Below are 15217 nucleotides of genomic sequence, written 5' to 3'. Positions count from 1 at the left end.
CCCTGCACCATAACATGGCCTTATTTAAGCCAGAGGAGGGGATCTGGCACTTGTTATCAGCACAGATGACGCAATCCTGAAAATGCTGTAGTACTAATATCTCCATATCTGCCCCACCTATCCTTTGAGGCACATGCACACCCTAGACCGCATCTTTCGTATACTTTAATGGTACTATGTCAACTTTCATTTACCTTACGTGGGTTTGCTGACTCTTTCATAAAAAAGTGTAACTGAAGCCTTTCATTCACGACACCATGTCCATTAGAAAGTATCTTTAAAAGTAATTTTTTTTCTGATTTTGGTGTATTTTAATTTCTTTAAAAGACAACCTGGCTGGTAGATGAGACTAATTCACTCTGATTTAACATTCCAAGGTTTCTCGTAGACACCAAGACAGAAAGGAAAAAACTGTTTTTTAGAAATACTGAATATATTTATAGGATCTAGTTCTATTTTGCTACAGATTGTATCCATTGATTTGCAAATCTGTTCCCAAAACCACTTGCCAAAAATATGCCAGAAAGCATCATTCAGCTATAAGCATGTTAAGTACCATTTTTTAGGCACTATTGATAATTATTTCACATATATGTCATTCTCACAGAATAAGTGAAATTCAGCCTCTTGAAATTAAAAACTTGATTCCTAATGTGCACACTACCTTTAGTAAACACTGTGTGATAAATTATTTCTTCTTTACATTAAATGTAAATAATACGTGTTTAATGAACTAATATCCCCAATCTTCACTTGCATTTCAGTGATATGAGAGGCAGTACAAAAAAACCCCATAATTGTACCACTAGTGACAGTCAGACAAAATACACCTTTTTCCATGCTACTTCCTCCACTCACAAAACAGAGGAGTGACTACAGTGGTGTGATACCCATATTCACCCATATTATTGTAACATTCCTGTGCATGTGAACAATATGCATAGAACAGTATAAGCTGGCACACTGAAAAGCTTCTCAAACTAGCATTGAACAAGGTGGTTTGGGAAGAGAATGGGACAGTCAAACCAGTACATTGCTGAATTCAGGCTAAATACTTAGATATAGAAACCTTTTCATTTAGATTGAGGACTCAATCTTTTATTCATTGGTTAATGTAGGAAAATCATAATTTTATCTTTCTGTTTGCATATGAAACAAACAACTCTGCAGTACAAAGACAGCAAGCTTCATCAGGAAATAGACAAGCATTTAATGCCTAGCTACTCCTCTTTTCAGAAATTAAATGCATTGAAATTTAAATCCAATTTTCTTCTCTTTTCTAGTTGCTCAGGGCAATTATATCCTGAAAGTTTGATATTATGAAAGGATCAGTGACAAATCCTAGGAACACCAAACAGGAGAGACTACTTAATTCTCCAGCTTTTTCATATCCACTTTATAAGATTAATTTCTAAAGGTTGTTCAATATCTTCACACTTCCTAACAGCAGTAACACTTCACAGTAAAGCTGAATACAAATGATTCCTGTACTGCATATTTTTATAGACATTGCTGGAACTCAGATATTTTTACAGTCTTCATAAAGCAATGTCAAAAGTTACAAGGTTATTGCATTTGGATTATCTGGTATGGTAAAAAAAAGCATGCAAGATTTCACATACTCTTCATAGACATATTTATACAGACACAGTCACATCTAAAGAAATTCGTTTTATGCTTTCACAATTTATGTTTGACAGTTAGTATCAGTTTGACAGTCTGTTACCATTTCAGTAACTGCTTCTAGCCCAGCATTGACCTGAAAGTAAACATGCTTCTGAAGACTGTACCTTTTGCAGTGCAAGTTTCATTGGGAGGCATTGCCAGAAGTCGTTCTCCAACTTGAATATAGCCTGCTTCTATTTTACCAGTCACACAAAATCCTGACCCTTGGTCTGTAATAAGCACAGCAACAATTTCAAAAAACTTCATAATTTGGTCAATTTCCCCCCACAAGTAAGTCTTTCAGCAGTGCAATGAAGATTTTTTTTCCCCTCCCAGTAGAGTGTTCAGTACTTGCAAGTCAGTCAGTTGAGCATCATAATGAAAATTAAACATTAAATTCAAAACCTCTAGATCTTATATTTTTCAGAACTAAGGAAGAAATATCCTTCTTTAAACAAATGTAGGTACATGAAGAAATATTTTTTAGTTTTTTTCAGTATTAGATTAAGCCCTTTAATTTCTAGCAATATTATTTAATTCAGCATTTTCTCACTATAATTAGATAAAAAGCATACAACAGACCTCTCATAATTGTCATGCACACGAGTGCAAATTCCTATGCCATTTACTTTTTAATTGAGTCAGAATCCTACATGCTCTGTCTGCATATTACTTTTACTCTTGGAAAAGTCAAAGATTGATCCAGTTCTATTTAATATGAGAAACTATTATTACTGGGGATGAGTTAAGTACTTCTGAATAAAAGATCTGCAAAGTTTTTCTTCTTGAATGTCCTAACACTGTTCATCATTTGAATGACATGTCAATTATTTTCCACAGATATCCTACACATGCACATTTATGCACATATACCTTAAGAAATGCCACATCTTCTTAGCATGTGTTTCCAGGTGTGTTTAAAAAGGAATCCTCTCAACTGATTCTACAATGACATTTTCAGTATCCATACAAACATCAAATACATCTTTTGCTGAACATCACAATTCAGTGATAAGCATGCATCTTAGTATTTTGTGTCTCACAAAGCTGGATTTAAAGTTGAATTCAAAGAGCAAGTTGACCTCAAATATTGAGGTCACTTATTACCAACTTGCTCTTTTGTGTTCATCACCAATATTGATGAATGCTTCCATCTACCTAACTAGAAAAATGTTACCAGTATGCCTGCATGCTAATTTTACTCTATTTGTTCCAGCAAATGAGATGAACACAGTCAATTAACAGATGACATCAGATTCCAAGCAAACAGAAAACTGGAGAAGCAGATACTTGCTAGAAAAGGAATACCCAAGTCACGGTACAAATACCACCTCAATATGGTACACAAAAGAACCTAAAGCTGCTTTTGCAAGCACTTGCAGGCAATGAGAAATATGAACCGGTTCCAGGCTCTCAACCACTCCCAAGCACAATCAAGAATGATTCATCTTTTCTTCACATCATCACCAGCTCTGGCATGGCAAACCAATGTAGTCTTTGAAGCTTCACCCCCTCCTATGCTGATTGCTTCCTGCAAAGTATCAAGTTCCTTCTAATATAAAGAGAGGGGTTTTCCAAACTACCTAAGAGTACACTCAGCACTCGCACTTTTTACACACTTCTATGGACAGCTCCTCCTGAGCATGCACAGGTACTGGAATAAAGCTGAGAACAACTATTGCTTCATGTACTTGTATCTGCAGTTACTTCCTCTGGTGCCATCCAAGTTAATTAAGTTTTGAGATCATAAGGTAAGAAAAAATAGCCATAAAACCACCTAAAATGCTGCATTTAGTAATAAACCTCATATATGTAAATTTAGTCCCTTTCAAAGCCATTATTTTTTTGCATACTTAAGCAAGGCAGATCTAGTCAATATAGTCCATTTTGTGAAACTTAGGCTCAACACAAAAACTATTATTGCAACAGAAAAGCTATGATAATAATTTGAAAGATCTCAGTCAATAATCCTAACAGCTTTCCCATAAGTCACAAATTAAAAAAGAAAAAATAAATACAGTGATGACACAGATGACAAAAACTAGTGGTAACACACTAGGGTAAATTCCCATGCAAGTTTTCAATATTTAACATTATGGTTTCAGTACCTTCAATCAGTTAACCAAAGGTATGTATAATACCCAGTGTTTTCGCAAAGGTACACATGAAAATTGCACAAACCTAGTATTTCCAATTACAAACAGAATTTTCATCTGATTTTTTTGTACTTCCCCTATAAACACCCTATAGATAAACCAAAATTTCTTAATATATGAACTTCAGTAATGATATTTGATTACAAATATTTACAACATTTCAAATCATGCCGTCATTTAGTTTGCAACATTCCTCAAGGGACCTACAGAATGTTTTATATGGGATGTGTCCACAAATCTTACTTCTTGTAAATTACCTTTAAATCTAAATGACTAAATGAAAAAAAAAATATCAAATTTACCATGAAAACCTTATGGGCTCAAGGCAGTCTGTTTTTACAGAATATCAAAATAAGTACTGATGATAGTTACTTGCTGTCCCTGTCTCTATTAATGCTAGGGAACAGCTAACTGCCTTTCATTAAGCCTTGGCTGCTTATAACAATCTCACCACTACCGTCATTTTCTTCTACCTCACCTACCCCAATTTTTATACCAAAATTAAGGAATGTACCATTGTTCGCAGCTATGACAATGAAAATAAAAGGTACAAGACAAACTTGTTTAAAATCTAGGACTGGAAGGTAAAAGAGCCCAAAGCCACACTCATAAAAAGTTTGAGAACACTGATTTAGGTAAGCAGAATCAATTTGGGAAAAAGAAGGTCCCACATTCTGTCTCACAGAACCATAAACTCATTATACAGACAATTAACTGGTCATGCAGATTATCTTCCTCAGTTTCTTTTACAGTGTGTTTCACCTTCAGCAGTGCTATTTAAAATTTGATAAGGAATAGAAAGCTTACTATTCAGGTCCAATACTACTGACACACATAAAGTTCTTGGTTTAGGCCTTATTTTGACAGCATTTTGCAACACTTGTGTTAAACATTGGTGAAATTATTGTGAAAATATTATAGAAACAACCAACCTTTAAAAACATCAGCAACACATAACCTAAATGGTTTATCCACTGATCTCTGTGGTGGCCTGAAAGAATCTGCAAATAAATTGATAAGATTTTTAGAATTTCTGTATTCAACAACTATCTCAACAACTTTTCAGTTAGAGATAAATCAACTATGGTGCATTCCAATGACTTTGTCCCACATTTTCCCCAAAATAAAAGCTTTGACATACACAGAACTAAGATATTTTAGTTTTTAAATGAGGAAAATTGCACTCACCAATTTGCTCTAACAAACACTTTCCTTTATACCACTGTGTGAGGTCACTTGACTGACCCCTCGTGACTAGATTTTCACCACCAAGGCCACTTGTTGGGATATAAGCTACATCTGATTCCTAATCAAGAAAACAAACCAGTGTTAAGCATACATTAATAACAGGATCTTGTAGGAGAAGCAAGAGGTGCATTTTTTCAATATTACACATCTAAACTTTAAGAGAACAGTTGCCACATCCATATTTTCCCTGGAGAAGGCAGGTTGCTCAGTGGATTTCATTTCTGTTTCCATCGTGCCTGATCACAATGCTCCAAATAGTTGGAGATATTTAAACATAATGATAGCAACACTAACAACTAGAAACTGAGTTCAGGTAACAAACTCCAATTTCCTATCTGACAGGTAAAACTTTGGTTTTAATTGCTGCATTCTCCATTGGTATTGCAGAAAAGCCACAATTGCTCTAGTATAAAACTTTCTACTGTCATTCATATAATCCTGAACGTTAACACAGACAATTCTTGCTCTCTTCTGCTTCTAGACAACAATCCCAAGAAAATACAAATGAGGTGAGTGCCCAAAAGATTCAACAAACAAAGATGATGATACAGAGTATTAAATAGCTGACTAACCTTATCCAGGGCTCAATGTATGCTCTACCAGCAAGAAAAGGAATCTGCTATACTATGTGTAGACAGTAGTAGCAGGTAAGTGACACAAAATAACCTGACTGGAGGAAAAACTCATCTCACCCAAATGCTTGAACAAAGCAATAAAGGCCTCACAAATTTACATTACCTTAAAGCCAGCTTGCTTAAGAAATTGGCCAAGCTTACTCGTAATCTCCTGAAATCTTTCCTGTTGCCAATTGACCTAAAATAAAGAACAGATTATGGTACAATAATAAAATAGATTTTTTAACCATGACTTGAACATACAGGTGCATGTCATCAATTCTGTAGTAGAAACAGGTGTGCATTTATAAATATGAGATTTCCAGGTGCATTCATACTTGAATATATAAGAGCATACACATTAACAATTACTGATAGCAAACAAAGCATCACCTTAACTTTAGTTTGAACAGCAACTTTTTTTTTTAAAGTTTACACAAAATTCAGATTCAGCAAGATATATTCAACACAGTAGTAACCTAAAATATAAATAGTAGTATTTAACACACCTTACAGGTTTAAGTAAAACTATTGGGGTCTTGACCTGAATAACCACCAACATGCTCTCTCAGATACCACTGAGTTAACTGCTTACTTGAGATTTCCACAAGTGCAAAAGGACCCCTGCTCATTTTAGCACCAAAACTATCATTCTGTGTATTTTGAAAATACACCCATAAATAAAAAGAATAGTACTGTGAGGTCTAAACACAAGAGACAGAGCTGGAAAGCAAAGAAACGATACTTTAGTATTAGTTTCACAATACTGATCCTTAAACTTAGTATTCACAAATCTAGACAGAAGGCCTTCACTTAGATGAGGAAATTAAGCATGTACCTGGTCCATTTTATTGACTGCAACAGCTAGTTGCGTCACTCCAAGAGAGCGCACTAATAATCCATGTTCTCGAGTTTGTCCACCTGTCTCAAACCCTGCTTCAAACTCTCCTCTGCTAGCATCCACAACCAAAATTGCCACATCAGCCTAGATTAAAAGGAAAAAAAACAAAAACCAATCAAAAGTGGTTAAGAGGTGGAAATAATCTGGGTGAATACATACATATATCAGCATCATTTCAGGCAAAATATATTTTACAGAGGAGGAATCCTGACGTGCTCCAAATGTAATTGAAACTGCTCAGTCCTATTTGTATCACATCCACTTTGATGAGATACTATGGCATTATGTCATCTCATGTCATAAACCAGCACCTCCTGGTTAAACACAAGCCAACTCTTGGTTTTGGGAACCTGTCCCACCTACCATGGATGTGCTGCACAGATCTCAACTAAACAAAAGCAGCCTATGCTCAGAAGCTTTAGCAAGGATATAAGCACAATACTCAGTTCGCCCTGCCTCAATCTGGACACCTATGTAGTGAGAAGCTGCAAAAATTACAGATAAATCACCTCACTATATAACTGGGACAACCAGTTATATAGTTATAGTCTGTATGCTGGATGTGAATGCTTCACAGTACACTCAACACACTGAAGCATGCCAAAAACACAAGGTGGAAAAGAGAAAGTAGTCTATCTTATCACCTAGACAAACTCTCTGCCACAGCATTAAAAGCAAATAGTCTATAGCACTGCACAAAAGTCAGCATGTAAACTCTGGGAAAAAACCACAGATCTTGCTGTTAGCCTTAAATGCTGTTAATATTTCTTCTACTTTTCCTGTTTTGGTAAGTAACTGTCTGTTAGACCATCATCATGTACCAAATGATGGCAACAAACACAAATAATAAAGGTACTGCTGCCAAAAGGCAGGTATAAAACAATTCCACAGGACTGAAGAGATGGACATAACGGAAAGAGAGAAGAAAAAGTGGTACTTTCTCCCTTTCCTTACATGTTTATGCTTCAGGATGCCAGGAAAAGGAACAGAGCCCTGACTCTGAACTCCCCTCGCCTTGTCCTAGGCATGTAATCCCATAGCTCGTTCAGAGACCGCACAAGTATGAGAATGGGAAAAGGATGACTGATGAATTTCCCTACAGCTTTCAGCCTCAGAAGTGCATTGTAGTGAACTTCACCCTCAAAAAAAAAGACATCCTGCGTTTTCTAAATTATAAATAATAAAAAAGGTACCTCAGGATTTACATAAATGTGTATCAAAGGCCAGATCCTGGCCCTGATAAGGTTGATTTGAATTCTGCATAACAGCAGCTGGGGATTCACCTTCTAACAGCATTCTCCACAATAAAAAGGCATTAAAGCCATTTCCAGCCATTGCTTCAGCACTGAGCCTACTCTAACAGGCAACGGAAAGTTGCAAAGTTTCAGTAATTCCTTAATAGGCTTCAGAATAGACCAGCCCCTCCCCATCCTGATAGCTGAGGGAACAGAGAGATAGAAGCTTTATTTGGTCAGATCCATCTTCTGCTGAACTGATACAACTGCTGGTAGATCTGCAAGTCTTCTCTTAATACTTCTGCCTGTATTACTTTTACCCCAAAAGACACACCAGTTTAAATTACAATTGTAAAGAAATTAGCATGTCTCAGTTGACATTCTCCACTGCTCTGAAACTAAAGATCCACTTCTAATTTTAAAACTCATAAAATTGCTACAACATATAGATGACTGTGTAACAACTACATCATAATTTGCAAACTTCTGACTATTCTGCAGCCTAACCACTGGGTCATAAGGTATGAATTCTTACCCAGGCTCTGCTTAAAGCAGAACTTGGGGCACACCAGGCTCCCCCAACACTGTAGTTCTTTATCTGTAAAATCATACTAACAGTACTCATCCAAGTATTCAAACAAGATCTTATGATAAAACTCATATTTCAGACTGTTATGACACATGCAGACCAAAAATCTATACACAGTAGCTTAGTTTTGGAAAAAAAAAGAATATTTGATTAAGGTTCTACTTTGGAGAATCAATTTTACTATTTAAAAAGGGTGCCTTTAAGTGGAAAAAAGTCTCACACATTTTATGCCATGTAACCATGTTATTTTTCCCCCACCTCTGATTTATTATTTCCACAAATTAAATAACTAACCTATATGAGAAGGGTAAGTGCCATATCGAATGCAATGAGTAGTGGCCAATACTTTTGACTTCACCTACTGTTCCTAAAGCAAGTGGCATGTAGTCTCTGCAAATGTCCTCCTGACAAGACAGACGCATCCTGTATAAACTTGTTTTCTCATCCCATATAGAACACGCTATTAAACAGAAGAATGTGTTCTGTTTGGTCTCTCCAAATCTTTTTTCTTTAAGCTCAAAACTACTTGAAATCTTTACCTACAAGACCGCTTTCACAGAACTTCGTTGAGTAGACATATACCACATGTAAATAGCTTTCAAAGCTCAACTGTGATTTTATCAAACTGCAACTTAGTATTCAAATTACTCCCAAATGTTAACATACAAAAAAAAGGAACTACCTTTAGTGTTTAAAAAACACATTCTTTTTTAAGTTTAGAAAACTCATTAAAACCTCAAAGACATGCTAGCATCATCAATTATTCTATTTCATCTTAGATTTTAAAAGAAGAAAACCAATTTAAGAAAAAGTCACAAATAATACTGATATTGGAAAAAGCATTTTAGACCATTTCTACCTGTGCAGCTCCTGTGATCATATTTGGAATGAAGTCTTTGTGGCCTGGAGCATCCATCAGTGTAATTACTTTAGTCTTTGTCTCGAATTTGGTCATACCCACATCCATTGTAACTCCCCTTAAACAAAGCATACATGCAACGCACCATTAAAACTGCTTTGAAAGCTTCACAGAGATATAAACCAAGCTATTAAAACACATGAAATTATACACTTCATAGCTTTCATGGATTTAGCCTGCACGCAAAAATAGAGATACCTGCTTCTTGGAAGAGCAGACTTCTAGATCTGCCTTTCAGTAACTCCAGTCATGAGGAAAAGTATCCAGAATTCACAGTACTAACCCCATGCGCCCATAGACTGCGTACCAACAAGCACAGCAAGAACACGAAAACTGTACTGCATATTTAAATCATTACTAATTCTACTTTTAAAACTTGGCTCTTCAGAAAAAGGTATCAGAGTAAGAGAAACACAGCCAAGTTTAAAAAAAAATAGGTGGTATGGAACTACAGGAATACAGTTATACGTTTGCAGAGATCCACATGCAGAACTACTAATTACTGAGAAGGGATCACAACGCACTTTGACTCAGCTCCACATCTCACTAACCACAATATGTTCTGCGTGGCACATAGGACAGGATTCATCTGATCAAATGCAACCACCTATCGTACACATCTGTATCTGGGTTAGTCACCTGCATCTCCCTTTAAAGATGATCAAGACAGACAGGCACTTTCAAGGGACAAAAATTCTTACAATAGCAGACACTTTTAGTACGCTACTTCAAATGACCAAAACATTCCAACAACAAAATAAGCCTTCCAAAACCCCAACATTTACACATGACTCCAGAAAGCTTCTCTTTAAAAATACAAAACTTCAAGTAGAGAAAACAGAATCAATCAAAAATACCAATTCAGAAAACTTTTCCCTTAATAACTACAATTTTTCTTCTGAAGAGAAATCTGGTACCTAAATGCACAACTGTTAAGATACTAAATAAAAAAATCACAGACCAAGAGATATCACTTCTGAGGCTCATGACAATTATCCTCCCATTTTACTCTTTGCAGGCAAAAAACACTTGTCTCTATTTCTGGTTTCTCATATTAATTACATCCTATCAAAGGTAGCTTGTATTAATAAAATAACAGACTTAATATAGTGTTTAATTATTCTATTACAGTTCTGTGAAAGGAATTCATCTTCAAAGTTTGTTTGGCTTACACCCATATACATCTACAGGGATTAAGAAGACTTTTCCCCTATTACAACTTTAGACTTTAATGTCATGACAACACTACCACTATAATATCAACAGGCTTTACTGACAGAAAACTACTTATAAAATTTGGTTTTGGTCACTTTGGGATTGCCACCCCTCCCTCACATCTGCACCTGCACCAACACACACACACACCCCTCAGGTTTGTATGTGTGCTTTGCAAGTGAAAGAAAGGACTCTCATAGGCAAGTTTAACTATATACAGGGACACTGCAAAAGTGTATATGCCTTTGAAAACAACAGCTACACACTTGATAGGGACTGCCTTATTCCATGTTCTTCAGCATCAGTTTACATTGTGAAGGTTATCTTTCCAACCAGAAGAGCTTATATGCTGTTAAACCATGGGTGACAAGTGATTGCAAAAACATAAACACATATGAAAATGCCTTTTTTTATTACTTTGTGAATGCAGAATATCATATCTAGCTTGCCATACAGTGTCCTTAAAAGAACTTACACATGGATTTTTTTTTAAATTGCTTCACTGCTTCCCCATTACACACTTCTTCGATATGAAAAAATGTAATCTAAAATTTCTTATTTCAGATTAATAAAGGCAGTTTATAAAGAACGTAAATAAAATTGTTAATTTAATTTGTAGATTTTATTTTCAAAGTAATGTAAGTCACATGTCATGAACTGACATTTCAATGCTCAGTTTATTAGATTAATATTTTCTAACAAATGCTGTTCTTTCAGGGAAAAAAGGTTTTATATTTTAATTTCCATTAAAATATATTTCTACCTTTCTCTCTCTTCACCCGTTTCATCCAAGACCCACGCATAGGCAAACGAAGCTTTACCAGCCTTCTTAGATTCCTGTTCATATTTGTGCATAGTTCTTTTGTTCACATTTCCCAAAAGGTAGAGCAAATGACCCATTAAAGTACTTTTACCTGCATCAACATGTCCTATGGAGGGAAATAAATATTATATCAATTTTATTTATTTATGCAATTTAGGTATAGCACAAGAAGAAATATATGAACAACACATGCACTAATAATGCTTGTGCAACCCATAGAACTTTATAATTCTGTAAGACAGAGACACAGAGAGACAGTTTATTACTAGTCAGCTAGCATGGCAGCCATAGAGCATCTCCAAATTCCTACTAAAAGGAACACGATGCAACAATGAAACCAACGTTCTGTATGGTCAAAAGGAACCTAAGTCAACCTCACTGACCTAGTCAAAGACATCTGAATGTACTCCCTCCAAAGAATAACTGAAAAGATGTATGAGATGTAACTGAAAACAGTATGAGATTTCCCTTCCCTAGAGAGAGAAGAGTTTTGCTTCTGTATCACATCCAGATTCAACCAACACATTTTTTAAACTTTATGTTTGCCAAAAATATAATTTAACAGATTTACCTATTACCACCAAATTAAGCAGTTGCTTTCCTCCTTGTCTTTTCTCCAACTCTGCCTTCACATCTATTTGTGGTTTTGCCTTGCTTGACTTTTTTGCTGGAGTAGGCACCGTATTCTGCTCTTCTGAAACATGCACTGCTTGGGATGAAAGAGTAGATTTTGAGACAGCCTCAAGTACCCCAGAAGCTACATCGGCATCTTCAGGTAACAGTCCCTTCTGAGGTGTGTTAGTATGGCCGTTTTCTTCAGCAATCGCACTAGGGAAAAAAAGAAAACACAAGGAATGCAAATGATAAAGAAGACATAGAAATATAGGAGAGAACTTGAGTTTTCCCTTCACTATCGTGTAAACCCCAGACAAAGAGTATGTGATAAGCCCATTAAAGTGGAAGTGATAAGCAGCTGGATACAAACTGCACAGATACCAGCTCTGGACATCTTGTCTGAAAAGCACTGCTTACAAAAGCAAGATAAGAAGTAATCTTGACATGAAACAGATAAACAAAAGCTTCCCATAGCCTCTTCCTTTAACAGGAAGGGAAAAGACAATTGTGTAGAAGAGAGAGCTGGTTGTCTCTGATCTAAGAGCCCAAATCAAGTTTGAAGCACAGATACTAAAACAGCTTCCACGTACACTACAATTACTGCAGCTGAACATAGTGATGTTCTACTGTGAGAACAGCAATACAGCATAAAGAATTGATATTAAACATATGTGAGCTGAAATTTAAGATGCAGTGATTATACAGAACCATAACAGGCAAGTTAAGACTTATCAATACTGAGAAAATTTGTTCTACGCATAAAGCATAAAAGGGATCTAGGACTAAGATTTGGATTTTCCAACTCCCTTTTTTTTCTAACACCCTGTTCTCCCACAGATCCCCATACTAATCTTAACAGTAAATAATCCTAAATATATTATTTTCTTACACTCTTTTTCTCTCCATTTTGTAAATTAGCATATTTTCCTAACTTACATAAGATTTCTGAGAATATACAATATTATTCTTCACCTGTTATGGCAAAGATGACCACTAAAAACAAACACTAAGAAACATCTTCCAGAGAGCAAAAGCTTTCTTACTGCCTGACAGCTCCAGGATGAGGCATTACTGTAAGCAATATGACAGGAACAGAAGCAGTTATTACAGGTGTGCCAACATTATATCACAGCAAACTTTATTATACAAACCATTGATTATTAAAGTATAATGAAAATCCCTATAAAATACTGTTTTTAAAATTTTATCCAAGGGGAAGAGGCTTCTTCCCCTGGAAAACTGGAAATCCCTTCCAGTTCAGTACCATCATGCTGCAGGCTGCTTTCTCCGAACAGGTTCATGTTCAGACTCAAGTATTTCCACATCCACAGTGAAATTTTCGCTCTCTGCTTTCCGTTTACACACCACAATTAACTTCCCAGTTTTAATCTTTTCAACCTCTGTAAGCCAAATTTTGTTTGGTACTTTAGAATTCCACATTGTGACATCTCTGCTTTTATTTGACATTGCTTCTCAGTTTCTGCCTGTGTAGGAGTATTTGCATTGTATTTGTCCCTTTCCATTATATTTATGTCATGGAACAATACAATCTAAGTATGTTAGTCTACTGAACAAAGCTGTTCCAGAGTTTGATCTAAACATTGTTAATGTTCAGATCAAATGCAAACTTGGCTTCTCACTATAGCACTAAGTAACATGGGACATTTTATGGGTCTTCCTTTTTCCCCCAGTTTCAGAACCCGCCTATGTTATCAGTACTACAGCAGACTGATTGATTTTGACACCTTTTTCATTTTTTTGGCTATAGTTCCAAAACCCAAGGTCAGGGTCTTGTCTCAAGGCTGGATACAGAGGCATGCTTTTCAAATTAGCTAAGCAAACAGCCTGGTTTGCACCAGCCATGCTGGTTGCAGGGGTACTGATGGTACCTGTGCTTCTGCATAATGGATAGACAATTCATAAGGTTTATTCAAAAGAACTTACCCTATCAAAATATTCTAAACTACTTAGAGGAGAAGGACAAGTTTATATCAAACTACTGCCTTAGGTCATACAAGCATGACATTCTAGAATTTGCACTACAAAGCTGGCTGTTCTGTATCACCAAGTATAGCTCCAGTTGGTAACACTGCATCTTGACAAGCTGAATAACCTTCATAAAAGGTTATTCTTGATTCTCTAAACCAAAAAACTAGTTGGTCATCATTGCTTTAGATGTGGCTATGAAGAAAGCTAATTATACAGGAATTATTCCACAGAAAAAAAACTCACTACAATTATTTATGCTTTCTTTTACTGGAAAATTTAAGTGCATTTCTATAAGGCTGAACAGAAGGCTCTATTTTTTAAAGAGTCCTTATATAGTAGATTAAGTTCTAGCTGAAAATCTACTTGGAATGGCAAAACAATTATTTTCTCCAATGACTCTTCATGGAAATTTTACTTCATAAAAATTGACTGAAACTAATCAAGTTGATAGAGGGTAATTGTGCAGAGAACTGTGGTAACAAAGTTTTCTATATACTTTAAGAAGGTATTTAAAATCATCTGAGTGATGTAAAGTACACCAAATCATTTTTGTTTGAATCATTTAAGAGAGTCTCATATATTTACAATTCATTTGCATTAGACGACTTTCATCAAGGTTAAGACTCTCTTCCATCTTCTTCCCTTTTTTCAGGCAAACTTCAGTTCAGTCTCAGCATAACATCTAGCATGTTCACACTGAAGTACTAGGACTAGTGCCAATATGCAAAGGTCACAGTGTAATGCAAATACAGTATTTTACATTGCTATCAAGTTTTCTTCCTTGAAAGTCCAATATTTGAAGTTCTGGAGAAAAGTATTTGCATAAGAAATCACATCAAAGCAGCCTTCACAGTTGGCAATAATTTTCTCTCCTTTTCAATGTCTGCATTTCTTCCCAAACCAAATTTTCGAAAGTGAAAAAAATTTAAAAGGCAGTTACTTAGATGAAACTGTAAGTAATGTGACCCCAAAACATATCTCTCATGTTTTTCTATAGCTTTCCAAAATATATTCAAAGATTGTCACATCAGCCTATTAAAAGACAAGAATGTATTTTCAGACACAGGTTATTTGTAAGCTTCTAAATTTTATTTTGTTAAGCTAGGTAATGACTCTGTCTAATCCCACATGCTAAGATCTTCTTGCAGGATAAAGTCTATGTCACTAAGCATTCCCAAAAAGAGGATGGATTTTGAGTGGCAGAATTCAAACTAATTACAGCACCTGAAAAAATCATCATACAGACAG

At 35.7% G+C, this 15217-nt stretch overlaps 1 protein-coding gene across 4 annotated transcripts in view; it reads right to left on the bottom strand.

The window, feature by feature from the left end:
- The window catches only part of HBS1L (HBS1 like translational GTPase), a 60332-nt gene that overhangs the window by 5469 nt on the left and 39646 nt on the right, over positions 1-15217 (bottom strand). For all 4 annotated transcript variants that reach the window (XM_051792566.1, XM_051792568.1, XM_051792569.1 and 1 more), the window contains 8 exons: positions 11937-12193; positions 11306-11471; positions 9268-9385; positions 6522-6668; positions 5808-5882; positions 5010-5127; positions 4754-4822; positions 1791-1895 (listed from right to left, as the gene is read on the bottom strand). In XM_051792566.1, coding sequence (XP_051648526.1) covers positions 1791-1895; positions 4754-4822; positions 5010-5127; positions 5808-5882; positions 6522-6668; positions 9268-9385; positions 11306-11471; positions 11937-12193 — 1055 coding nt within the window. The remainder of the gene's footprint in view (positions 1-1790; positions 1896-4753; positions 4823-5009; positions 5128-5807; positions 5883-6521; positions 6669-9267; positions 9386-11305; positions 11472-11936; positions 12194-15217) is intronic.

Source organism: Manacus candei, unplaced genomic scaffold, assembly GCF_025592945.1.
Source record: "Manacus candei isolate 608988 ecotype Guabito, Panama unplaced genomic scaffold, ASM2559294v1 h1tg000034l, whole genome shotgun sequence".
In the NCBI taxonomy this organism is placed as follows: Eukaryota; Metazoa; Chordata; class Aves; order Passeriformes; family Pipridae; genus Manacus; species Manacus candei.
Note: the sequence above shows the minus strand (reverse complement) of the source record. Positions and strands in the feature narration are given on the sequence as shown.